The sequence below is a fragment of the Peromyscus californicus genome, unplaced genomic scaffold (assembly GCF_007827085.1).
Source record: "Peromyscus californicus insignis strain IS unplaced genomic scaffold, ASM782708v3 Scaffold_5__1_contigs__length_169319896, whole genome shotgun sequence".
Taxonomy (NCBI): Eukaryota; Metazoa; Chordata; class Mammalia; order Rodentia; family Cricetidae; genus Peromyscus; species Peromyscus californicus.
This window is the reverse complement of record NW_026294573.1, coordinates 9,416,189-9,441,547: the sequence shown is the minus strand read 5'-3', so window position 1 is coordinate 9,441,547 and position 25,359 is coordinate 9,416,189. Positions and strand designations below refer to the sequence as shown.

Below are 25,359 nucleotides of genomic sequence, written 5' to 3'. Positions count from 1 at the left end.
CTGCCTCCCAAGTGTTGGGATTAAAGGTTGCACTACCACTGCCCATTTTTTTTGGTTATTTTTATTTTTTATTTTTATTTATTTATTTATTTATTTATTTATTTATTTATTTATTTATTTTTAAATTTATTTTAATTTTATTTTGGTTTTTTGAGACAAGGCTTCTCCGTGTAGTTTTGGTGCCTGTCCTGGATCTCACTCTGTATAGCCCAGGCAGGCCTCGAACTCACAGAGATCCGCCTGGCTCTGCCTCCCGAGTGCTGGGATTAAAGGCATGTGCTACTGCCGCCCAACTCTAGAGGGTTATTTTTAATTTAATTATTTGTTTTTATATTTATTTATTTATGTGGGGGTGGGGCTTGCATGTGAGGAAAGTTGGGTTTCCCTTCTTGGCCACTGTGGCCTAAGCTTGGCATTTTTAACCTGCTGGATTAAGACACCAGCCGCTTGGCTTCAGGTTTCTTCTCCTTAGTATCTAGTTTCTCAGCTTTTTATCTACAATTTGCGAGATGAAAGAGCAAGAAGGTTTGTAGCTAGAGTTTTCCTGCCTGGCCCACAGTCAGGGCAAATCTCTCACCTGCCAGTCCCACAGCCGCTCAGACCCGACCAAGCAAACACAGAGACTTATATTGCTTACAAACTGTATGGCCGTGGCAGGCTTCTTGCTAACTGTTCTTACAGCTTAAATTAATCCATTTCCATTAATCTATACCTTGCCACGTGGCTCGTGGCTTACCGGCATCTTCACATGCTGTTTCTCATCATGGCGACTGGCAGTGTCTCTCTGACTCAGCCTTCCACTTCCCAGCTTTATTCTCCTCCTTGTCCCACCTATACTTCCTGCCTAGCCAATGGCCAATCAGTGTTTTATTTATTGACTAATCAGCAACACATTTGCCATACAGAACATCCCACAGCAAAGGTTTGTCTTTGTTTTGTTTTGTTTTGTCAGGGTCTCTCTGTGTAGCCCTGGCTGTCCTGGAACTCTCTATGTAGATCAGATCTCCTCAAACTCAGATCTGCTGCCTCTGCCCAGGAGTTGTGGGATCAAGGGTATGCATCACTATGCCCAGCCTGTTTGAAAAACAGTCTTACTCATTCATTCATTCATTCATTCATTCATTCTCTCTCTCCTTTCTTTTTTTGTACTGGAGACTGAACCTAGACAAGCACTGTACCCCTGAGCTATTTTTTCCAGCTCTTTTAAAATTATTATTAATTCTTTACTTTTTATTATGAGACACAGTCTTTCTCATTTTTCCCTAGGTAGGCCTTGAACTTGTGATTTTTCTGCCTCAGCTTTGAATACCTTTGATTACTAATATACCTGAGCCACCAGGCCCAGTACTAATGTCTTGACACTTATATTGACAGATTCATCCTGCCCTCCCCAGCTCTTTCACTTCCGTTTGTTTCCATTTTGGAAGGACAGCTTCACTGGATAGAGTTCGGAGTTGACAGCCCTGCTGGCAGGATTTGACAAATAGATTCTGTTATGTTGTAGCTTGTACGGTTTTTTTTTTAAATTTTATTTTATTTTATTTTATGTGCATTAGTGTTTTGCCGTGGGTGTTAGGTCCCCTGGAATTGGCGTTACAGTTTTAAGCTGCCATGTGGGTGCTGGGAACTGAACTTAGGTCCTCTGGGAGAGCAGTCAGTGCTCTTAACTACTGAGCCATCTGTCCAGCCCAGCTTGTACGTTTTTTGAAGTCTCCCTCCAGTCACAGCTGATTCTGAGTCGTCTTGGGCAGTGTTCTCTTTCTCGGATTTCTTGTCAGATTTTCTCTTCATGTTGTGTGTGCTCTGATTTCCCCAAGTGTGTGTGTGTGTGCTCTGATTTCCCCTAGTGTGTGTGTGTGTTCTGATTTCCCCTAGTATGTGTGTGTGCTCTGATTTCCCCAAGTGTGTGTGTGTGTGTGCTCTGATTTCCCCTAGTGTGTGTGTGCTCTGATTTTCCCTAGTGTGTGTGTGTGTGTGCTCTGATTTCCCCAAGTGTGTGTGTGTGTGTGTGCTCTGATTTCCCCTAGTGTGTGTGTGTGCTCTGATTTCCCCTAGTGTGTGTGTGTGCTCTGATTTCCCCTAGTATGTGTGTGTGCTCTGATTTCCCCAAGTGTGTGTGTGTGCTCTGATTTCCCCTAGTGTGTGTGCGTGCTCTGATTTCCCCTAGTGTGTGTGCGTGCTCTGATTTCCCCAAGTGTGTGTGTGTGCTCTGATTTCCCCTAGTGTGCGTGTGTGCTCTGATTTCCCCTAGTGTGTGTGTGTGCTCTGATTTCCCCTAGTGTGTGTGCGTGCTCTGATTTCCCCTAGTGTGTGTGTGTGCTCTGATTTCCCCTAGTGTGTGTGTGTGCTCTGATTTCCCCAAGTGTGTGTGTGTGCTCTGATTTCCCCTAGTGTGTGTGTGTGCTCTGATTTCCCCTAGTGTGTGTGTGTGCTCTGATTTCCCCAAGTGTGTGTGTGTGCTCTGCTTGGCACTTGTCAGGCTTCTTGGCTCTTTGTGCCTATGGTTTTGTTTATACTTTGACAATTTTCAGCCATTGTTTCTTCACAGTTTTTCTGCCTCACTCTTTTTTTCTGGTTCACAATTGTAGCTATAGTTTTCCCCAGTCCTGCTTGGCCCACAGTCAGGACAAATCTTTCTCACCCGCCAGGCATGCAGCTGCTCAAACCCAACCAAGTAAACACACAGAGACTTATATTGCTTATAAACGTATGGCCGTGGCAGGCTTCTTGCTAACTGTTCTTATACTTAAATCAACTCATTTCTATTCATCTATAAGTTGCCATGTGGCTCGTGGCTTGCCGGTATCTTAACATCTTCTCATGGCTGTGGCTGGCAGGGACTCTCTGCCTCAGCTTTCCACTTCCCAGCATTCTCTTCTCTGCTTGTCCCGCCTATACTTCCTGCCTGGCTACTGGCCAGTCAGCATTTTATTTATACAGAGCGATATCCACAGCAGGTTCTATAATAAAATGTGTGATGATGTTTGATAGACCACAGATCTGGCTGACCACTGAGGCTCATTTTTCTTCATATTTTCTTAGTCCTTCATTTTGGTTAGCTTTTCCCCTGTTTTAAGTATACTTACTTTTTCTTGTCCTTACTCTCTGTCCTCCCTCCCTCCCTCCCTCCCTCCCTCCCTCGCTTCCTTTGCTGGGATTAAAGGCATACACCACCATGACTGGCCCTGCTGTTATTATTTTTAAAATCTTTATTTGTGTGGATAGACACATTTGTGTGGATGTGTGCATGTGGTATATTGTGTGGATAGACACATTTGTGTGGATGTGTGCATGTGTTATATTATGTGGATAGTCACATTTGTGTGATGTGTGCATGTGGTATATTGTGTGGATAGACACATTTGTGTGATGTGTGCATGTGGTATATTGTGTGGATAGACACATTTGTGTGGATGTGTGCATGTGGTATATTGTGTGGATAGTCACATTTGTGTGGATGTGTGCATGTGGTATATTGTGTGGATAGACACATTTGTGTGGATGTGTGCATGTGGTATATTGTGTGGATAGACACATTTGTGTGATGTGTGCATGTGTGGCCAGAGGAGGAGGGTTGTCACTCTTCACCTTATTCCCAGCCAGTCTGCTGGCCAACAAGCCTCAGGGAGTCTCCTCTTTCCATCCTCCACAATGCTTGGATTACAAGTAGATGCCATGTCCAGCACTTTTACAGGAGATCTGGGGATGTGAATTTGGGTCCTCAGGCTTAAGCAGCAAGCACTCTTACCCGCTGAGCATCTCTCCAGCTCCCTCATTTTCATTTTATTCTTTTTTATCTCTCTTTTCAATTCTCTTGTGGAGTTTGGCAGGGCCTGGGCCTGCCTCTAGAAAAAGGTATTGGGGCCATTTGGTGGTGAAGCAGTTTGTGGTGGGCAGCTGGGTGTAGACAAATTTCTAAATGGTCAGCATAAAGAAAGTATCTCCACAGCTGGGATTTGAACTTACAGTGGAGAATTGCTTGGGGTAGTTTGTGGCTCATGTTGGAGCAGACCAGAGGTGAACTCATCTACTTTCATGATCTCCTAGGAGGGGACAGCATGTGTGGGCAGTGTCAGAAGCTGGTGTCACCATAGCATGATCGCCCTTGTTCTGTCAGGCATTGAGGCCACTGTGGGAGCCACAGCATAGCCTGATACCAAAGCTCTTTAGGTTCACTGCCACCCACAAAGGGCTTATTTTTATTTTATATGACACTTTTCATATCCAGAAGAGCTATTTTATTTTTATACCTTATTTTAAAAAGATTTGTGTCATGTATATGATTGTTTTTCCTGTATTTATATATGTGCATCATGTTCCTGCAGTGTTGGGGAATTTGGGGAGGGAGGTCAGAAGAGGGCATCAGATTCCCTTTAATAGGATACAGGAAGGTTGTGAGTACCATGCGGATGCTGGGAACTGAACCATAGTCCTCTGCAAGAGCAACAAGTGTGCTTAACCACTGAGCTTTTTCTCTAGTCCCCAGTACATGTTTTTCTTTATGTACTTGAATATAACTATTGATATTCATTTATCCTCTTCTCCTTCCTTTCTGTTGCCTTCCCAGTCCCCCTCCCTCTCTCCCTTTCTCCCTCGCTCTCTCCAGGATCTTTGTAGCTCAGGCAGTCTTTGAGCTTCCTGTGTAGTAAAGGCTGCTCTTGAACTCCTGATCCCCTGCCTTCACCTGGAGGTGCTGGAGTTACTGGCCTTTTAGTACCATACTCAACAGAGAATTTTGATGGGATGCTGGCTATTGTAAATTTTACCTCTACTGTTGTTGTGAATTTTATGCTCAGGATCTAGTTGTTTTTGTTTGTTTGTTTTTCAAGACAGGGTTTCTCTGTGTAGCCTTGGCTATCCTGGAACTGACTTTGTAGACCAGGCTGGCCTCAAACTTGCAGAGATCTGCCTTTAAAGGCGTGTGACACCACCACGTGGCAATTTTTGTGTATTTTTTAAAAAACAAATTATTATAAGTTTATTTAGTGTATGTGTTTGTGTGTGTGGAGGTTGGAGGACTTGTAGGAGTCAGTTCTCTCCTTCTACCATGTGGGTTCTAGAAATAGAACTCAGAGTGTCAGGGTTGCTGGCAAGTACCCTTTCCCACCAAGCTCTCTCAGTTGTCCTCTTTTGTGGGGTTTTTGCTTGTTTGTTTGAAACAGGGTCTTGCTATGAGGTTTAGGCTGGCCTTGAGCTCAGAACTGTCTATCTCAGTCTCTTGAATGATAGTATTACAAGTGTGTGGCAACACACTGGGCTGGATTTTGTGGTTGTTAAAGAATGTTGGGCTTTGTTCTGAAGGGGAGGTTGTGATTCCATCAAGTCTTTCTCTTCCTTTTCTTCTTCTTCTTTGCAGAAGTGGATTTTCTTGTGCTAGAGTCAAGGCCAGAAGGGTATCAAGTGTCCTTTTCAATTGCTCGTCCTAGTCTTTTGAAGCCTGGTATCTCTTAAACCTGTTCTGGAAACCAGCAAGCCCAGTGATCCTCCTGTCTGTCCCTGCCCCTCAGAGCTGGGGTTACAAGTGTGTATGTACCTGGCTTGTTACATGTATGCTGGAATTCTAACTCTGGTCTTTGTGATTGTAATGTGCTCCTAACCACTGAGACATCTCCCCACCCCCTCAAGTCCCTCTTTTAAGCTTTGTTAGAGTAGCCTGCTCTGGGGGATAACTTGACAGCCCCCCTTCCCCAAGATGAAGACTTTGAGGTGTCTGTGGAATGCCTGAGTAAGCAGGACACTGAATTTTGACAGCTTGGGGTCCAGAGCTCTGCAAGCAACCTGAGAACGCTTCAGTTCACTGCTTCTTCCTCACCTTTTTTTGTTTGTTTGTTTGGTTTTGGGTTTTTTTTTTTTTTTTTTTTTTTTTTTTTTTTTCGAGACAGGGTTTCTCTGTGTAGCTTTGCGCCTTTCCTGGAACTCACTTGGTAGCCCAGGCTGGCCTCGAACTCATAGAGATCCGCCTGGCTCTGCCTCCCAAGTGCTGGGATTAAAGGCGTGCGCCACCACCGCCCGGCTGGTTTTGGTTTTTTGAGACAGGGTTTCTCTGTGTAGTTTTAGTGTTTGTCCTGGATCTTGCTCTGTAGCCCAGGCTGACCTCAAACTCACAGAGATCCGCCTGGCTCTGCCGCCTGAGGGCTGGGGTTACGGCTCACTTTTTTTCTCCACCTTCCTGTTATTTCACCATGTGTGTGCTCAGATTTTAGTATTAAAGAACGTCTCAAAGGAAACTCCTTGTGGATTTCTGGAACTTTCTTTCTGCATAGCTTTCTTTAGAACTCACCCTGCCACTTTCCTCTGTCTTAGCCTTCCTAAAATCTGGTCTCTGGGGCTGGAGAGGTGGCTCAGAGGTTAAGAGCACTGACTACTCTTCCAGAGGTCCTGAGTTCAATTCCCAGCAACCACATGGTGGCTCACAACCATCTATAATGAGATCTGGCGCCCTCTTCTGACCTGCGGTCATACATGCTGTATACATAATAAATAAATAAATCTTTAAAAAAAAAAAAAAAAAATCTGGTCTCTGACTCCTCAGCACACTAAGACTGCCATGCTATGCTGGGCATCCTCCTCTCTGTCTGAAGTGTGCCCCATGGCAGAAAGCCAGGGTGGTGTAAGGGCACAGATCCTTCGTACTGTTCTGTATCTGTCTCAGGAGCATTCTGCCTGCTGGGGAGACTAAATCTCTCCCTGATCCTCCATCTCAGCTGGAAGTGGAGAGCCAAGGGCTGGCCTGATAGGACTTTTGATCTCTTCCTCTTGAGTGTGTGTTGTGGAATCATTCCCATGGCTGAGGAAACCGAGGCTCAGCTAGGCTGTTAGTGCCTAGTCACTCAGTGGTTAGTGCCCAGGTTTGCACAAACCCTTTCCAGATGCCAGCTGCCTCAGAGCATTTGTGGATCGGCTCTTATTCTTTCCAGCAGAGGACTGTTCACATAGACTGGCTTAGGACATACGCAGAGTGACACTGACTTACATTCACAGACTTGGAAGTTTTCCCGTTGCTCAAGTTCATGAACTCTTTTGAGGTTGACCTTTGTTGTGCAGTGATGTGAACACTTGGCAAGCTTCCCAGCAGGGGAAGGTCAGCTCCTCCACAGTAGGGGTGAGGGCACACCTTTGTCTCTGTCACACTACAGCATTCCCTGTCTTCCACTGTGCGCTTTTTATTTTTTTTTACTTAAAATATTTTCACCTCTGTGTGTGTGTGTGTGTGTGTGTGTGTGTGTGTGTGTGCTCTCATGTCTGCATGCAGATGTGTGCATGTAGTGGCCAGAGAACCACCATGGGTGTTATTCTTCAGGAGGACATACACCTTGATTTTTTTTGAGATCTCGTCTCCCACTAGGTTAGGCTAGGCTGGGTGGCCAGTGAGTCCAAGTAGACAGGATTGAATTCTCCTGCCTCCACCACCACAGCTAGGCTTTTTGCTTGGGTTCTGGAGATGGAACTCAGGGCCTTAGGCTTAAGTAGCAAGCATATCACTGACCTAGCCATCTCCCCAGTCCCCTAATTTTTGCTTATTGAGACAGGGTCTTATGTAGCCCAGACTGACCTCAAATTCAATATGTAGCTGAAGCTGCCTTTGAACTCCTGCTTTGCCTGCCTCTACCTTCCAGGTACTGGGATTACACATAGATCACCATATCCTGCTAACTTTTTGTTTATTTGTTTGCTTTTTCGAGACAGGATTTCTCTGTGTAGTTTTGGTGGCTGTCCTGGATCTTGCTCTGTAGACCAGGCTGGCCTCAAACTCACAGAGATCCGCCTGGCTCTGCCTCCCGAGTGCTGGGATTAAAGGCTTGCACCACTGCCACCCCGCTTCCCATTAACTTTTAATTTATTTATTAGTTAATGAATTAATTTGGAGACAGGGTCTTATTATTTAGCCTCTGCTAGTCTAGAACTGGCTATGTAGATCAGGCTGGCCTCAGATTCATAGAATAGATCTACCTTTGCCTCTTGAGTACCAGGATTAAAGCGTGTGGCACGTGGTACACCCAACTATATCTACCCCCCACCCCCCTCAACAGGGTTTCTCTATGCAGCTCCGGCTATCCTGGACCTTGCTCTGTAGACCACCTGGCCTCAAACTCAGAGATCTGTCTGCTTCTGCCTCCTGATTGCTGGCATTAAAGGCGTGTGCCACTGCTGCTCAGCTATTTTTAAATAGCATGTGTGTGTGTGTGTGTGTGTGTGTGTGTGTGTGTATACACACAACTTGCTGGAGTTTATTCTCTCCCCGCACCATGTGGGTCTGTGAGTCTCAGGTCTCCAGACTTGTCAGTAAGCACCTTTACCTGGGTCATCAGGCTTGGTGGCAAGTGTCTTTACTATGCCATCTCACTGACCCCGACTTCGTATTCTTTTAAAGCATTCTTAATCTTTTGCTTTCTTCCCATTCTGACTTCCCCATTCTGACCTCTAAGGGTCCTGAGTTGGGTTCAGAAGATCCTCCTTCGTATACCTCTGCTGTAGACGTCAGTTGGCTTCCAAGTCTTCTCTTTCTTTTGTTTAAAGCTGTGGATCTTTTGAAGAGTTCCAAAGTCAAGTTGAAATTTAGTTTGTAGGGATCTTTTTCAGGCCAGATGTCACTTAAAGAGGTAGATCGAGGGGCAGGTATTAAAAAGCATTGAACATTTTGCAAAGGCTGGACTAGGCGACCAGCAGACTGGCTGGGTTAGTCCAGCTTGGGCAGGCAGTGAGCTGCTCAGCTCTTTGCTCATCTTCCAAGTGGTGCCTGGAGTTGGAGTTAAGAAGGGAGGCTGCCTGCTGTGTGAAGAGGTGAGAATGGTCAGGATTCCCCAAGGGTTCAGAGGGTGTTTGGGGTAGAATAGTTCTATACTGGCTGCTTGTCTCTAATTGCCAGTGGAGCTTTGGAGTCAGAAAGATCTTCACATGTGTCTCTTGGGAGTGATACTGTCCCATAGCAGATAACTATTGGGCCACAACATGAAACTAAGGGTCACATTCATGTTTGGTTGCAGGGAAAGTTACAGCCCTGGTTGTTGCTTGCTTTCTTTGGGCTTGGATATACCAAGTTGTTCCTTTGTTTTCATTCTTTAAGTAAAGAATTTAGGATAGGCGTAATATTGTACACCTATAATCCCAGTGCTTGGCAGAGGCAGGAGGATCACATGCGTTTCAGGTCTGCCTGGGCTATATAGTGAGACCCTGTGTAGCTGGAGAGTTCTCCAGTCCTGCCTGGCCCATTGTCAGGACAAATCTCTCTCACCCGCCAGTCCTGCAGCCGCTCAGACCCAACTGAGTAAACACACAGAGACTTATATTGCTTACAAACTGTATGGCCGTGGCAGGCTTCTTGTTATCTAGTTCTTCTATCTTAAATTAACACATTTCTATAAATCTATACCTTACCACATGGCTTGTGGCTTACTGGTACCTTACATCCTGCTCCTCATCGTGGCGGCTGGCAGTATCTCCTCCACTCCACCTTCCTGTTCCCCCAATTTTCCTCTCTGCTAGTCCCGCCTATACTTCTGCCTGGCTACTGGCCAATCAGCGTTTTATTTATCAATCAATCATAGCAATACATTCACAGCATAGAGAACATCCCACAGCAACCCTGTCTCCAAAAAAATAAAAGCAGGGATGGGGTAGGGGAGGTGGTGGTGGTGGGGTAAGGGGCGGTGGTGGTGGCACACACCTTTAATCCCAGCACTCAGGAGACAGAGGCAGGTGGATCTCTGAGTTTGAGGCCAGCCTGGTCTACAGAGTGAGTTCCAGGACAGCCAGGGCTACACAGAGAAACCCTGTCTCAAAAAAAAAAAAAAAAAAAAAAAAAAAAGAAAAGAGAGACTTCTTAAGTACTAAAGATGTTTGTATTCATTTTAAACATTTGTGTATGTGTGTGTGTGTGTACATGCATATGCCTGAGCTCACGTGCACGTGGAGGTTAGAGGACAGCTTGTGGGAGCTGGTTCTCTCCATTGTGTGGGTTCTGGGGGTTGAACTCAGGTCTTCAGACTTGGTGGCAAATGCCCTTGTTTGCTGAACCATATCACTGGTGTTTGCTTTGTCTGGTCAGATAGGCTACATTATTACTTATGGGGTGGCATTAGATTAAGGCTGCTGCTTAATAAAATATGATTGAAACAAAATTTGATTATTTCATTTAGTTAGACGTGCAGATCTCTATGGTACTGCTGCTCGCTGAGTTACGTGAGCTCCTTTGCTTTCGTCTCTTCATCAGCAATAATTCTGTACACCTAGTGTGAGCCTGAAGTGAGGAAAGAGCTAAATGAGAGTTCGCTTGACTGTGGCATCCACTGGGAGTCAGTGAGTCAGAACAGCTGTTCTGTTTGTTGAGGATTGACCTGGGGCCAAAGCTTACCCAGTGAACTTCACCCTGGTCCCTTTGCCCCCCTACTCCTCCCCTCTCCATCCTCCACCCCCTCCTCTCTCCTCCCCTCTCTCCTGCTCCTGTCTTCCCCCTCCTCCCCCTCCTCTCCTCCCTTCCCCTCCCCTCCCCTCCCCTCCTCTCCCCTCCCCCCTCTTCTCCTCCACTCCTGTCCTCTCCTCCCTTCCCTTCCCCTTCCCTCTCCTCCCCTCCCCTCTCCTCCCCTCCCCTCCCCTCTCCTCCCCTCCCCTCCCTTCTCCTCCCCTCCCCTCTCTTCTCCCCCACTCCTCTGTCCTCTCCTCCCCTCCCTTCCCCTTCCCTCTCCTCCCCTCCCCTCTCCTCCCCTTCCCCCTCACCTGTCCCTTTTCTTCTCTGCCCCTTTTCTTGACTCCTACCCCCTTTTCCTTTCCCTTTCCTCTTTTTCGTTTTGAGACGGGATCTCATGCTGCAGTGAATTAGAAGTTGGCCTCTAATTCATAAACTCCTACCTTAGCCTCCTGAGTGCTGAGATTACAAACTTTGCCACCACATTCATGTTTGTGTGTGTGTGTGTACGTGTGTGTGTGTGTGTGTGTGTGTGTGTGTGTGTGTGTGTGTGTGTGTACATGCATATGCCTGAGCTCACGTGCACATGGAGGTTAGAGGACAGCTTGTGGGAGCTGGTTCTCTCCATTGTGTGGGTTCTGGGGGTTGAACTCAGGTCTTCAGACTTGGTGGCAAATGCCCTTGTTTGCTGAACCATATCACTGGTGTTTGCTTTGTCTGGTCAGATAGGCTACATTATTACTTATGGGGTGGCATTAGATTAGATTCAGTTTCTTATTTAAAAACTGTTTAAGCCAGCCTTGGTTGGGCACACCTTTAATCCCATGCAAAAGAAGGTAAATTTCTGAGTTTGAGGCCAGCCTGGTCTACAGAACTAGTTCCAGGACAGCCAGGGCTACACAGAGAAACCCTGTCTAAAAAAAAGCATTTATTTATTTATTTATGTGTGTATTAGTATATACCTGTATGTATGCCTATGAACTACATGTGTCCATGGTGCCCTCAGAGGCCAGAAGAGGACATTGGATCCCCTGGAACTGAAGTTACAGGTGGTTGTGAGACACCATGTGGATGCTGGGAACTGAACCATAGCCCTCTGTAAGAACAGCCAGTGCTCTTAACCACTGAGCCATCCCTCCAGCCCCTCAGCTCTTCTCTTGGTGCCATGTGAGTGTGTAACGGGGAGCCCTGACCTAATCAAGGAAGCCTTAGAAGGAATTCATCCTGGGGAAGTGCCTTGGCTGTCACTGTAGAAGGTTCAAGGGTCTGGAGGAGAGGAAGGCACAGCCCGTGCACAGCCCCTGAAAGAAGCAGAAGCCTGTGGCTGCTGTGGCCAAAGCTTGGGAGGTCAGCACCACCCGAGACCTAGATGTGGTGAGGATAAATGTGAGGCTTCTAAGACTGCACCGAGAAGTTTTTTGTTCTCTAAGAACAGTGAGAAGCTATTGATGATGTTGCTTATGGGGGTGGATGAGTAAGTAAGGGAGATGATCGAGTTTTCCTTTATAAATGGTTTACTTTTTGTGTTGTGGAAAGTGAATTGGAAGAGAGCCATCATGAATCCAGGTAAGCTGATTAGAATGCATTTGCAGTGGTCCCGGCAAGTGATTCTGGAAGCTTGGACCAAAGTGATGGCAGGGGAGATAAATAGAAGTAGAGAGTTGATTCCATGGCTCTCCAGAAGGGAAGATAGGCAGGGCGAGGTAATGGGTACCTTTTGGGAATAAGAGAGAAGGAGCTCTTGGAGAGGCCTTCCAGCAGTACTGGAGGAGGGCATCCATGGTGGAGTCAGGAGAGTCTCTGCTGGACTTGAAAGGGGAGGCAGGAAAGAGGTCGGGGATCCGACCCAGAGATCTAAATGTGTGAGTGAGCCTTTGATGCCTGGGAGCCTGGGAGGATAGCAGGGGGAAGAGAAAGGTCACTCAGGTATGAAAACTGACTTCCAATTATAGTTACAAGCTGCCTGGCCTTCTGGTCTTGGGATGGTAGAGCTCTTAGGATAGGACTCTGGATGGAGAGAGGGAGAGGGTCCTTCATCCAGCAGAGGCCTTGGCACTGTGCCGGGTGCCTTTGTGTGGTGGCGGACAGCTGTAAGACGGTCTTTAGGGCTCTGCTCTTCCTTCTCCAGCTTCTGCCCTTTTCATAGGAGGCTTGGTTCAGACTGCCTGAACCAGCCGGGAGGGATGGAGGCCAGCTCCTGGAACACACACATTAGCTGCACTTGTTTGGACATTGTCTGCAGATAATCGGCAGTTGACTCTAACATCGGTAACACTGAACTGACCACAGCTCGCTCAGGCAGGCTGCTTGTTGTCTCTTCTGGAGATTTGTGCCTTGCTTTGTCCCCACATCGCTACTCTGAATTTTGGCCAGTGCTGTAATAACGGCTTGAAGGTGTAAGAGAAAGGCTGTGGAAATAGACAGGAGCCTGGCCATCTGGTCACAGTGCTGTTTGCTTGCTCTTAGGTTGGTCTGTTTATCTCTCAGACAGTCAATAGATTATTTCCATGAAAGACTTAACCCTGGAGTTGGGTTCCTTGTGATGGGCAGTCCTTAACCAGTGTAGCAGCTGCTGGTGGTAGTTTGTGGTAAATCCCTTTGATCCCAGCACTTGGGAGGTTGAGGCAAGAGGGTCAGGAGTTCAAGTTACAGTTACACAGTGAGTTTGAGGTCAGCTTTGGCTACATGGAGACCCTGACACAGACACAAAACAACCCAAAGGAAACAGCACTTGACTCCAGGTAGAGAAAAACCTAGTGTGGGCAGCTGATGCCGCCCTGTGGCTGCCTTTGGTTCTACACTTTCTCTCTGCTCTGTTGTTCACTCTAGCTGGGAAGGTGATGAAAAGAAATGTGGGTCTCTCTTTAGGCCGTTCTCTGGTCTTTTTTTGTCATGGCCCCCATCCTTTCTGCTTATATCTGATCCTTGGTCCTCCTGGGCAAAAGCAAGCCCTGTTCGTGAGGGGCCATGGCATTGAACCCACAAACAGTCCCTGCGTTTCCTGGCAAATTTTGTCTTACAGCAGCCCATGAAGAATAAAGACAGACTTGGGTGCACCGCTTGGAAGCAGCACACCTTTGTTTTTCTGATGTCCATTGGGTGGCACTGTGATCTTAGTTTTGTTTCTGTTTTTCTTTGCAGCCAAGCTCTTCTCCAGGAAGTGAAAATGTGGTGCCTCGAGAGCCATTGGTAAGTACGAAAGGGGCAAGGGATCTTTTTCTAGTCATTGGAATCCTGTGTGAATGTAAAGAAGCCTGATGAACTATGGCTGTGACACCTTCAGGTGACACCTAAATAGCATCCCAGTATGTGTTCCCTAGAGATGCCTTGCCCCTGACCTCTGGCCTCCGACTGTTTAGCAGAAGGGATTAGCAAGACCTCTTGGGTCTTTCTCTGGAACTGAGCATCTGCCCTGGCAGCCATGCAGCACTTTGCTTGCTGCTGACGGTGGAACTAGAGTGACGCCTGAAGTTGTAGCTCGTCAGCTTCCAGTTTCGGAAACTGAAAGAGCCACTCTGCTTCTTAATGAAGCACCTGGGTGCCCTTTAAGGAGCAGGTAAGAGGAGGAGCTCTGGTCTGCTCCGCTCAGTGATTCAGTTTGTGATAGGCATCACCTGTATTATCCTACCTAGACTCTGATAGGAAAGAGGCCTACTGAGTGCTGCATCACCCATGGTCTCCTAGACTCTGATAGGAAAGAGGCCTACTGAGTGTTGCATCACCCATGGTCTCCTAGACTCTGATAGGAAAGAGGCCTACTGAGTGTTGCATCACCCATGGTGTCCTAGACTCTGATAGGAAAGAGGCCTACTGAGTGTTGCATCACCCATGGTGTCCTAGACTCTGATAGGAAAGAGGCCTACTGAGTGCTGCATCACCCATGGTCTCCTAGACTCTGATAGGAAAGAGGCCTACTGAGTGCTGCATCACCCATGGTGTCCTAGACTCTGATAGGAAAGAGGCCTACTGAGTGTTGCATCACCCATGGTGTCCTAGACTCTGATAGGAAAGAGGCCTACTGAGTGCTGCATCACCCATGGTGTCCTAGACTCTGATAGGAAAGAGGCCTACTGAGTGCTGAAGGGCTTTTCTTTTTCTCTCTTTTCTTTTTTAAAAAAACAAGGAGGGTCACGCTCTATAACCTAGTCTATCCTTGAACTCACTAAGTAACCTAGGCTGGCCTCAAGCTCACAACAGTTCTTCCATGGCCTCACAAGTGCTAGAATAAGAAGGTGAATGCCACCACATCCAACTAAGTAACTCTTTTTGCAGAGTGTTTTTGCAGATTTAGTGGTCTGAGCCAGAGTCCCTGCCTGCCTGCCTGCCCTGTTTTCGCTGTGTGGCATTTCAGGACTTGATGTAAATAATGTGGGCTGGGTAGTAAGACCGGTTCTGTGCAAATCAGATCAGTTTTAGGGGTGCGCCACCAGCATTTGGTTTGACTTTGCCAGGCCTTTGCTCTCCTGGCGTGGTGGTAACTGGTGCCGAGCACAGGCCCGGGGCCGAGCACAGGCCCGGGGCCAGGCTTGGTCTCCGCAGCTGTGTAGTGCAGTCTCCCCGCTGTTTTCACTCTTCTGTTGGCCGAGTTGGAAGGTGGAAGGGGTGATGTGAAGTCCTTGGCTGGTATGAACAGGTCCAGGTTCTAGCATGTTCTCAGGCTTTCTAGGCAGAGGGTGAGATGGAGCTGGCTGTGCTGCAGATAGGCCCAGAGGACACAAGTACCTCCAAGACTTCCAAGGGAGTGGTGATGTCATTCCTGCCACCTTCTGTCACCAGTTACGGGCTCACATATCAGCATCTCTCTGGTACCTCTTTTTACCCTCTTGGTGTTGCCTGCCTTTTCTGGGATGCTTCACCCTGCCAGGAAGGGTGTCCTCTGTGGTCTGCTTCCAGGCCTTTCAGATGGAAGCTGTGATTTAGACTGAAGTCCAAACTGGACACAGTGCTCTTTTTTACCCCTTACTGCTATGGGTTTGTTTGAAACTTCCTGATTTGGCTCTCCATCCCAAGAAGTGAGGGCAGGCTGTTTTTTGGGGGCATGACTGGAAACGCTCTTTGGAAGCCTGGAGAGTCTTACACTGGCTAACTCCTGGGTGTCGGGGGAGCCCCGCTGGCCTGTGCTGTGCAGGGTTCTGAACGTGCTCCTCCCGCTGCACTGTGCTGCATCTGCCTGTTGGTTGGTTGTGTTCTTTCTTTTCTGGGGGCCCCTGAGCAGTCTTCAACCCTGGGAGCCTGTGATCGTCCGGAGTTCAGACTCATTCTCTCCAGGCCAGCTCTACAATTACCTTATATTTAATTAATATTTTTTCTCCTCTTTACGTACTTACTGCATAATTGCTCAGAGGAAAGAAAACACATAGCAGCAATTTATATATATATAAAAAAAACAATAATTAAAAAAAAACCCGAAATAAACTCCCATCTCATTTGGGCTGATCCTGTGAGTTGGGTAATTAGGGCCCTATTAAAAGGTAGACCCTTTCTCCTCCCCCCTTTTTTTTTATTAATTTTTTTATATTAAACTCCCACAGTCTCTCAGTCATGCCCTTATTGCTTTTGGCCAGCCATTTGCAGCAGCCTGATTAAATGAGAGCACCAGCCGAGTTGTATGGTCTTGTGTGAACAACTTCTTCCTCTTGGGAGTGGTGGCAGGAGGCTGGCGGCAGAGGAGGAGCCCATGGAGGGCTAGCTTTTGGGGCAGGCCAGGGGCACAGGTTGAGTAGCAGGAGAGTAGCAGGATGGCTAGATGACCATCCCAGGGTGCTGGAGAAGTGGGTAGCCGCTCAGGCCCACAGCTCCGTGCACAGGGCTGGGGTTTTTAAGCGTGAAGTGCTCAGCTCCGTCAGCAGGGAGGGAAGCTGTTCACGCCCAGTGTGTTGGCTGCATCCTGCGTGCTTAACTGCAGTACTGGAGGAGAGACAATTACAGAGTCAAACAGGCCTTGTTTTTAAGTAATTCGTGTGTTTTATTTGGGGAAGAAAAGGCATTTGTGTACATGAAACAATTAGCAAAAAGGGAACACTGTATGTAATTTTAGGAAGAGCACAAAGTTGTGTATAATTTGGTGTAGAACTGTCTGGCTGGGAGTCGGAGAAGGGTGCCTTGTTCAGGGAAGGAGGAAGGTTGTTGAGTGGGAGCTTAGGATAGTTTCTGAGAGATCTGAAGCTAGGTCTTGAGGAATATGATGATAAAGTTATGTTTATTTTTAACTCATTGTAATTTTCTCCCTCAAGACGGAGTCTCACTGTGTAGCTCTGGCTGTCCTGGAACTCATTAGTAGACAGGCTGGCCTTGAACTCAGAGATCCTCCTGCCTCTGCCTCCCTAGTGCTGGGATTAAAGGTGTGCACCATTATGCCTGGCTTGCTTATGAATCTTGTACAAAATTCCTTATAATGGTTGTTTTCTGGGCTCTGCCCTGGAAGGATTAAGCACAAGATGCTGAAGGCAGATAATTGTATTTTGTTTTCCATAACTAAATGATCATTAGGGCTGGGTTGTAGCTCAGTTGGTAGGATGCTTCCCTAGCTTTGGATGTTACCTGAAGCCTTGGGTTCTACCCCCAGCACTACATAAAACAGGAGAGGTGGTGTATTACTACAGTCCTAGCACATGGGAAGTGGAAGCAAGAGAATTGAAAGTTCAAGGTCATCCTTAGCTACATAAGAAGTTTGAAGTCAGCTTTGGCTAAATGATACCTTGTCTCACCAAACAAAACAAAACAAAAAACCAAAAAACAAACCACCACCAAGAAAACCTAGATGATCATTTAAAAAATGGATTTATTTTTATTTGGGGTGTGTGTGTGTGTGTGTGTGTGTGTGTGTGTGTGTGTGTGTGTGTGAATGTGTGTGAATGTGGGCATGCATATGCTTCAGCACTGCATGTGCTCTATACATGTAGAAATCAGCTTTGGGAAGTTAGTGTCGTGCCGTCTCCCCCACCCCCACGCTCTGGGGATTAAACTCAGGTTGTCACTCTTGTGTGGCAAATGCTATTTATTACCTGCTGAGCCATCTTACTAAATCCTAGATGATCATTTTGAAGTAAAATTTCTCCTTATTAAAAATGTAAGGGATTTATTAAAAACTGCAGTTCAGGGCTGTGTGTAGTGGGCACACCTTCAGTCCCAGCCTCGAGAGGCAAAAGGCAGGTGGATCTCTATGAGTTCCGGGACAGCCAGGGTTGCTTCTCTTTTTCCACTGTGAGTTCTGAGGATGAAACTCTGGCTTGCATGGAAAGCACTTTTACCTACTGAGCCGTCTCCCTGGTCCTAAGGCAAGGAATTGTGACAGCCCTCCAGAGGACTGATCTCTGTCTTCTCTTTGATGTGTTGAAACCAGGACTCTGGCCATGCATGTGTGCCCATCCATGGGGCTCATACAGAACCTGTGTCTGGTTCCCTGGACTTCCCTGAGGGGATCAAAAAAGGGTTTAAGAATAAGGGCTGTTGGGCATATGGTGCACACTTGTAATGTCAGCACTCAGGAGGTGGAGACAGGAGGACCATGAGACCAAAGCCAACCTTGGAACTATGTGGTGAGAACCTGTGCACGGAAAGCTCAGTGGTAGAGTACTCTAACATATGTGAAGCCTGGTTCCAACACAGAACGAATGAGTACGTGAGACAGCCTGGTTCTTGTCTTGCTGGGATGCTGAAACTAGTCTTAGGTAAGCTCAGGTTTTTAGTTATCTGATTTCTGGTTAGTTGAAGTGCTAAATAAGGGTTAGTTTGCATATCTGCTCATTTGTCTCCCCTCTGTTTCTCAATATTCAGCAACACTATTGCTCACCTACTTTACACAGGCCCTGTGTTTGGTTCTACTAGACTTTCAGCTTCTTGCTCTTGGACACCAAGTTCTCTCTAATGGGTGAGTTTCCTGCTGTCTTTGCTGCCTATGGCTTGTAGGTATAAGGGCTTTCCATTTGTTTGTCTGTCTGTTTGTTTTGATACAGTGTCTGATTCTGTAGGTCAGGCTGTTCTTATCTGGCCTCCTCCTGCCCCACCTCCTGAGTGCTGGGATCACAGGCATGCACTACCCACTCTGCTGTTCTTGCTTTCAATCTTTGCTCTCTGCGTCCTTCCTCCAAAATAATCCAAAGAGAATAGTACATTTCTACCTTGTCAGCTTTTCTAGGTTAAAGCTTTGCCTTGTTTAAGACAGAGTCTCACTGTATAAATCCATGCCTGGCCTGAGACTTGTTATCTAGAGGAGGCTGACCTTGAACTTGCAGCAATTCTCTTGGCTCCGCCTCCCTAGTATTGGAATTGCAGGTGTTCATCATCTTACCCAGTTTAGATTATTATTATTATTTTAACATTTAGTGTGTGTGTGTGTGTGTGTGTGTGTGTGTGTGTGTGTGTGTGTGTGTGTGTGTGTGTGTGTGGTGGTGATCCTAATGTGCCACAGCACTTGTGGAGAGATCAGAGGACAACTTTTGGGAATTGGTTTTCTTCTTCTTCCATGTGGGTTGTGGGGTTTGAACTCAGGTTGTCAGGACTGGTAGAAGTACTGTTACCTGTTGAACCATCTCAATACACTGAACTCTTATAAGAAAAGATGCCCTGCCACTGCAGATCTGGTGGTCTCAGGATGGAAGTACTCCATGTATGTAGCCTTTGGCTTTTTCTTCATGAGATCAAGGTGGAACCTTGCATGCTGTGGGCTTCCACAGCATATCTGCGTTTAGTTAGTCCTTTTGGGGGAGCTCACACCTGGAATGTCTAAGATTCTTCTCTTGCTTTTTTTTGTTTGTTTTGTTTTGAGACAGTCTCACTATGTATACCTGACTGGCCTGGAACGTATAGACCAGGAGAGGCTCAAACTCACAGAGATCTGCCTGCCTCTGCCTACTGAGTACTGGAATTAAAGGCATGTGCTACACAGCCCAGCTCAGCTCTTCTTCCCCACCCTTCATGTGTATGCCTTCCTTGTATGTATATATATGTGTGTGTGTGTACCATGTATGTGCCAGGTGCCTGAGGAAGCCAGAAGAGGGCACTTGATCTTTTAGAACTGGAGTTACAGACAGTTGTGATCTGTCCCGTGGGTGCTGGGAACTGAATCTGGGTCCTCTGTAGGAACAAGAGCTCTTAACCACCAGGCTACCTCTCCAGCTCCTTTTCTTTGTTTCTTACACCAGCTCACCAGCGGCTGGTTATCAAAAGACTATTAATATCTTGATGAATCCATGGAGCCAGCCAGTACTGTAAGGATCTCTTTAAGAATGGTTATGGCTAGTTGCCTGTCTACTATATCTCTAGGTGTATTCCTGACAGTCTTCCCCAGGGTTGTGTCTTTTGCAACTTTTGTGGTTGGAATACCTTGCTGTACTAGTTGGCAGGATCACCGGGAATAGGTGGTTCTCATTTTTTCCCCATCAGAACATTTTTGAAGGATGACATTCAGATGCTCAATACATTTCTTTGTGCATACTCATGTATGCGTGTGTGTACATGCATGTATATAATAGCATAACAAATGTAGATATAAAATTCAAAGTATTCTGTGGGAAAATTTGGCGGGGGTGGTGGGGGCATTAAGGTGATCTGACTCAATAGTCTCGGCTGGTCTGGAACTCATTATATAGCCCAGATTGGGCCTCGAACTTATGGCAATTCTCCTGCCTCAGTTCCCAAGTGCTAGAATTATTAAGTATAGAAAATTATACTTGTTTTTGAGACATTCGTGAAAGTGTTTTACACACATGAGTAATGAAACCAGAAATGTTGGAATCTTGGGAAGCTGTCGCTCTTTCCGGGAAGGTAGTAAACATGGCAGAGTAGTTTAAGAATTACATACGGGCTTGTCACTTCGGTCCCTTTCTTGCTCAGGGACCTCTGTCAGGATTCGGTGAATAGGGATGGCACCAGACAGACAGTGCAAACTCCATTACTTTGTTTTTTGTAAGAGACGGGATTATATTGCCCAGGCTGCCCTCGTTCTAGGGATTCCTTGGCCTCAGCCGTCTGACTAGCAGAAGTGTTACTGGCTGTATTTGCTGCTGAGAAACTCGGGAAAAAAACCTCATGTGAAGAGTCTGAGGATGGGGCTCACGAGGCCTTTTGATGGTGAGTCTGTCACCATGTGATGAGCCAGGATAGGAAGACATACTGGCTTTCCTCCTTCCCCACTCCCTCTCCTAAGTAGTCTAAAACCTTTAGGGAGGAAAATGTACCCTTTTACCACTAATGTTCACATAGACCAGCTCCTGGTGGGGAAGGTGCCTGTGCCTCCCTCTTCCTGACAGATCTGGGAGGAACCCTGGTTAGCTCTAAATGCTGAAATGGATGAACTGGAAAAAAGCCTCATTCCATTTCTGGGTGGCTCTAATCTCCAGGCCACTTACTGATTTTGAAATTACTGCTTCTTCCTCCTGCATCCTTCCTATTATAGTCTGAGGAGGTTATGGAAAAGACAAGGCGGTGCCTTTGGTTGTTTCCTCTCTCAGGTAGATGAGGAGGTTGTTTTTCTGTTTGGAGGTATTCTTTTACAAATAATTATTAGATGAATCGAAACCTAGGGGTAATAATTAGAGAAATGGCATTGGGACATTTCCCCCTTTGTTTGTGCTTTGGCTTCCTGGCTTTTCATGGCTATGTTTTGTGTTTGCTGTGGCTGCTGTAAGGAGAGGCCCTGCCCTGTAGATCCCTAACCAGCGTTCTTCGTTTGGAGACACAGGCTTCAAGGCTGGAGCGGTTGTCTGCCTTTTTCTGAGCACACTGAGGGAGATTTGTTTTTAATCTAGTCCTGACGTGCTCTTTAAGAAGGAAGCCTGTGCCCCCCCCCCCCTTGCTTCTGGAGGTGTAGGCTGAGTTTCTCAGCTGTTCCAGTAGATCTGCTGAAGGTGGAATCCACGCCTCTTACTGGGGCAGAGGGACATTCCAAAAATACTTTTCCTCTGTTTAAAATTGATCATTATCATACTTGAAAACTTTTCATGTATAAATATCTTTTAGTATGGCCTATAGGGTGGCAAAGACGAACCCCTAAGGCCCTCTGAAGAGCACTGAACATGCTGTTCTTAGGACAGTCGTGTGCCCCATGTTTCCAGGATAATTTCCATTTAAAAATGTTTGAGCCCGTTGTCAAACTACACAGACTGATTGGGCTTGAAAAATATGCCCCGTAGTTAATCCCCTGTGCGTGGTGCAGAGCTGCAGGAAGATAAAGTGGTGCTTGGGAGAAGGACGTATCTGCCGCCCTTCCCTCTTCCCTCCCAGCTCTCCTTTCTTTTATGGTTTGTAGTTATAACCAAGATTTATGCTTGTTGCTCCACAAATCTTCGCTCTGCCATTATGAGTTTGTCCGAGCAGGCTCGAGATGGGCTGACATTGAGTGATTCTGGAGGTAAATCTATCTAGGGGCACCCCTTGACAGTCAGAGGCAGGGAGGGGCTAGCACATGGCCCCCAGCGGAGGGAGCGTGGGGAAGGATGAATTGCCCTGTCGAGGAGATGCTTGCACTGCCACCTTTGTGACCTCTTGCCTGGAAGCCACCGCGGCTGCAGCTCCTCTGTCTGCAGTTTGTGAGGTGGCGCTCAGCTTGCTGGTTGTTCCTTTTACTAAGGGATCTTCCAGGAGGCCTCTCACTGTTGGTGTCAGCTGTGACTCGGCCAGGCCCACAGTGAGGGGATCTTTGGGGTAGGGCCTTTCCTAGCCTTGTGGTAACCAGGAGTTAGATGCCAACAGAATCCAGCTAGCAAGTTGAGTGTCTGTATAATGGTTTCATATTTTTCCACACTTCACTGGAAGTGGATTTTGGAAATGAGGAATACGCATTTACTTAACAATTCTTCCCCTTTTCCTGTATTTTCCTTTTCCAGCTTTTCATCTTATGTGCTTTCTTCTTTTTTGAGATAGGATCTCACTTTATAGTCCAGGCTGGCTTTGAACTTGTGATCCTCCTGCATCAGTTTCCCATCACGCCTGCCTTTTGCATGTACATTAAAAATATTGTTTTACATTTATTTATTTATGAGTGTGTACACATGTGCGTGTGCATGAATGTGTGCACATATGATGTGCCATGGCACACATGTGGAGCTCAAACTCAAGTCCTTCATTCTTGGTGGCAAGTGCCTTTACCTGCTGAGCCTTCTCATTGGCCCTGTATGTACTTTTGAGAGCTGTTACAGATCTCCTGTGAAATAAAGTAGGGTACCCCTAAGCATATATTTCTTTAAAAGTGTCAAGAGCTTCTTTTGACAGCCTTTAACTCAATGGTTCTCAAACTGTGGGTCTCTGTCTCAGAGGGTGTTGAATGACCCTTTCACATCAGAAAACACAGATATTTACATTACAGTTCATAACAGCGGCAAAATTACAGTTATGAAGCAGCAATGAAAGTAATGTTATGGTCGGGGGTCACATACACATGAGCCCCCACAACATGAGCTATTCAAATACAAATGTATTAAAGGGTCACAGCATTAGGAGGGTTGAGAACCACTCCTGCAACTGGCCAGTTTGCTTTTCAGTTTCTAGAACCTCCTCACCTGGCCAGGATTCTCATGAGGCAGCCTGGCCAGTTGCTCCCACATTTTTCCTCACACTGCGTGTCGGTCGGCCAGTTCCTAAACCTCCTCTGCCGGGTGTGCTTCTTATGGAGCAATGCTGCTTCATTAGATGTGATAGAAACAAGGGGACAACCGTGAAGAGAGGATGCCACAAAAGTGATGTGTTCTGTAAAGATTTGTGTGACAAGAATTTTCAACTAAAAATTAAGTTACATGTGTGGTGAATGTGAACTAGAAAGACTGCCATCAAATTCAGCATGGGATGGCAAACACCAGGCTGAGACCATACAGCTCCAGAAGAATCCGCACTGCAGTTGCTTTTGTAATGGCTGGAGGTTCTTGCTTTGCCTTAGAAATGTGGAGGGTGTGTTGTGGGTGGGGTTTATTCAGGAGAAAGATGTCTGGGAACTCCAGTCTGTGGGCCCACACTCAAAGGAAAGGTCTTGGCTCCACATCAAAAGATCAGTGAATGACTGTACATTTATAGGTTTTCAGTTAGTATAAAATGTGGAAGGTATGTAGAGTAGGCTCCATTTTTAATGATTCTTCAATTTAACTGAAAAAAATTTCTTTTATTAACTGAGCAATTATTAGCTCTGATCTCATAGGCCAAGAGGGCTACTGTGTAGTTCTGTGGCCTCAGTGCTTGTTTCTTTATTTTTGTCTGGTTCAGCTGTCACACCCCTGTGAGGATTACCCTTCTTATCTTATAGTGAGGGACCTGAAGCCCAGGGTAGTCAGGCCCCCAGAGCCAATGTAGTGGACTGAGACTCGAAGTGGTCTCAGATGCATGCTGCTGAACTTGAGCAGATGGGAAATGCTGATCTGGGTAGAGTGTTGACCTCACCTTCCCTGGCACTGTCATGGTGAGGTGCTGCACAGACAGGCTGTGGCTGTGGCAGGGGCTGCCTGCTCCTCTGTGCTTTTCCTCAGGAGCTCCTGCCGTACTGTGTTCTCCCTGGTTGGAGTCTTTTGTGTGCATCTTCGCTGTTGAAAAGGCACTTATTAATTTATCACAGGTGATGTGCGCCTCTTCAGGCTCGGAGGAGGCGTCTGCACCCATGTACCTCACTAATGACAGGTTATGAGATCGAGGGAGATAATAGGATCTTTTCATCTGATGTCTCTGTGGAAGCTGCTACATCTCAGGTAGCTTCTAGGGGGCAGCAACTGCCTGTTATTTCATCTCCTGCTGGCAGAGTGAAGGTTAGACAAGTGAGCAATTTGCTTTCTGACTCCAGCTCTTAAAGCAGTGCTGTGCGGGTCCTTTGGGAGTCACCGGGATCCACCTAAGTAAAGGAAACTCAATATCCAGGATCCTCTGTTTCCCCTTCCTCTGCCCCTCAGGTAAATCCTTTATCTGTATCTCCATCAGCATCTACACATTCTTCCCTGTCAGTTAAGGCAGCAGCCTTCACCTTCTTTGAAGATAAGAGAATCGAGATGCCTTTAAGGATTGTAGGCTTTTTGTCAGCTCCTTCTTGCTGCCAACTGCTAGCCATCAATAACCCACTCCCAGTGCTGTGAGGTTTAGAGCCGGCTCCATGAGTCTTGTCTTACTCTGGTGAGAATGCACTGTTGTGTGGTCAATTACCTGTTTGTTTCCCTTGCAACCCTGGCAGCCTCTAGAGGTTTCTCTATCATTCCAAACTGCTTCTGTCAGAAGCACATTGAGGGAAAAACTTTGGGTTTGCTACTTGTTGGGATTTGGGGGTCTAAGACTGATTACCGGGTCCTGGACTTTGTTGGTAGTGGGTAAACCACACAGCCTTCCCAGAAGAGCCCCTTCTACCCTGGCCCTGAGCTTCAGCTGTGTGGCTAGAGCAGGTCCTGTAAAACCTGGGAGGTGCTGGTGCATACAGAGAAGCCACTAGTGTGTAGGGTTAGCTAGGAATGCTGTCCTGGCCCCTGTGGGAGGGAGGGGCAGGCAGCCAGGGCCCTTCTTGTGGCTTTACCTTCTGATAGGCTTTCCTCTGAGGCTTCTGGGGTCCTGGGAATTGGGAGAGCCTCCCCACAGAGTGCCCCTCAAAGACAAAGACAGGGCAGCTTCACCTCTCTAGTTCTGTTGTTTCTCTAGAAATGACAGTTTATAGACTTGGTTAATGAGCAGAAGGTGTAACTGGAACGGGGCAAATCATTTAACATTGAATTGATTTTATAACTTCTGTTTATCAAATGATTAGTATTATTGTTATTTCTATTGGAGTTTTGAAGATTTCATCTTGAGCTCTAGAGGCTTATTTATAGTAGATTTCTTCCTTTGTAGTATCTAGAAATCACCTTATTTCCAGTGAAATCCAGATAGAGCGACAGTTTCTCTTCTGTGACACGGCCCTCCCCCCATTACCTCATCCGACTCTTGTCAGGTAGGGTATCCCCTGCTGACCAGACTGTAGCTAATACTGGCTGGAGGAGCGCTGTGGTGTTTGTTTTTGCAGT

At 46.7% G+C, this 25,359-nt stretch overlaps 1 protein-coding gene across 2 annotated transcripts in view; it reads left to right on the top strand.

The window, feature by feature from the left end:
• The window catches only part of Pex14 (peroxisomal biogenesis factor 14), a 152,624-nt gene that overhangs the window by 11,562 nt on the left and 115,703 nt on the right, over window positions 1–25,359 (top strand). For both annotated transcript variants that reach the window (XM_052717454.1, XM_052717453.1), the window contains exon 2: window positions 13,544–13,591. In XM_052717454.1, coding sequence (XP_052573414.1) covers window positions 13,544–13,591 — 48 coding nt within the window. The remainder of the gene's footprint in view (window positions 1–13,543; window positions 13,592–25,359) is intronic.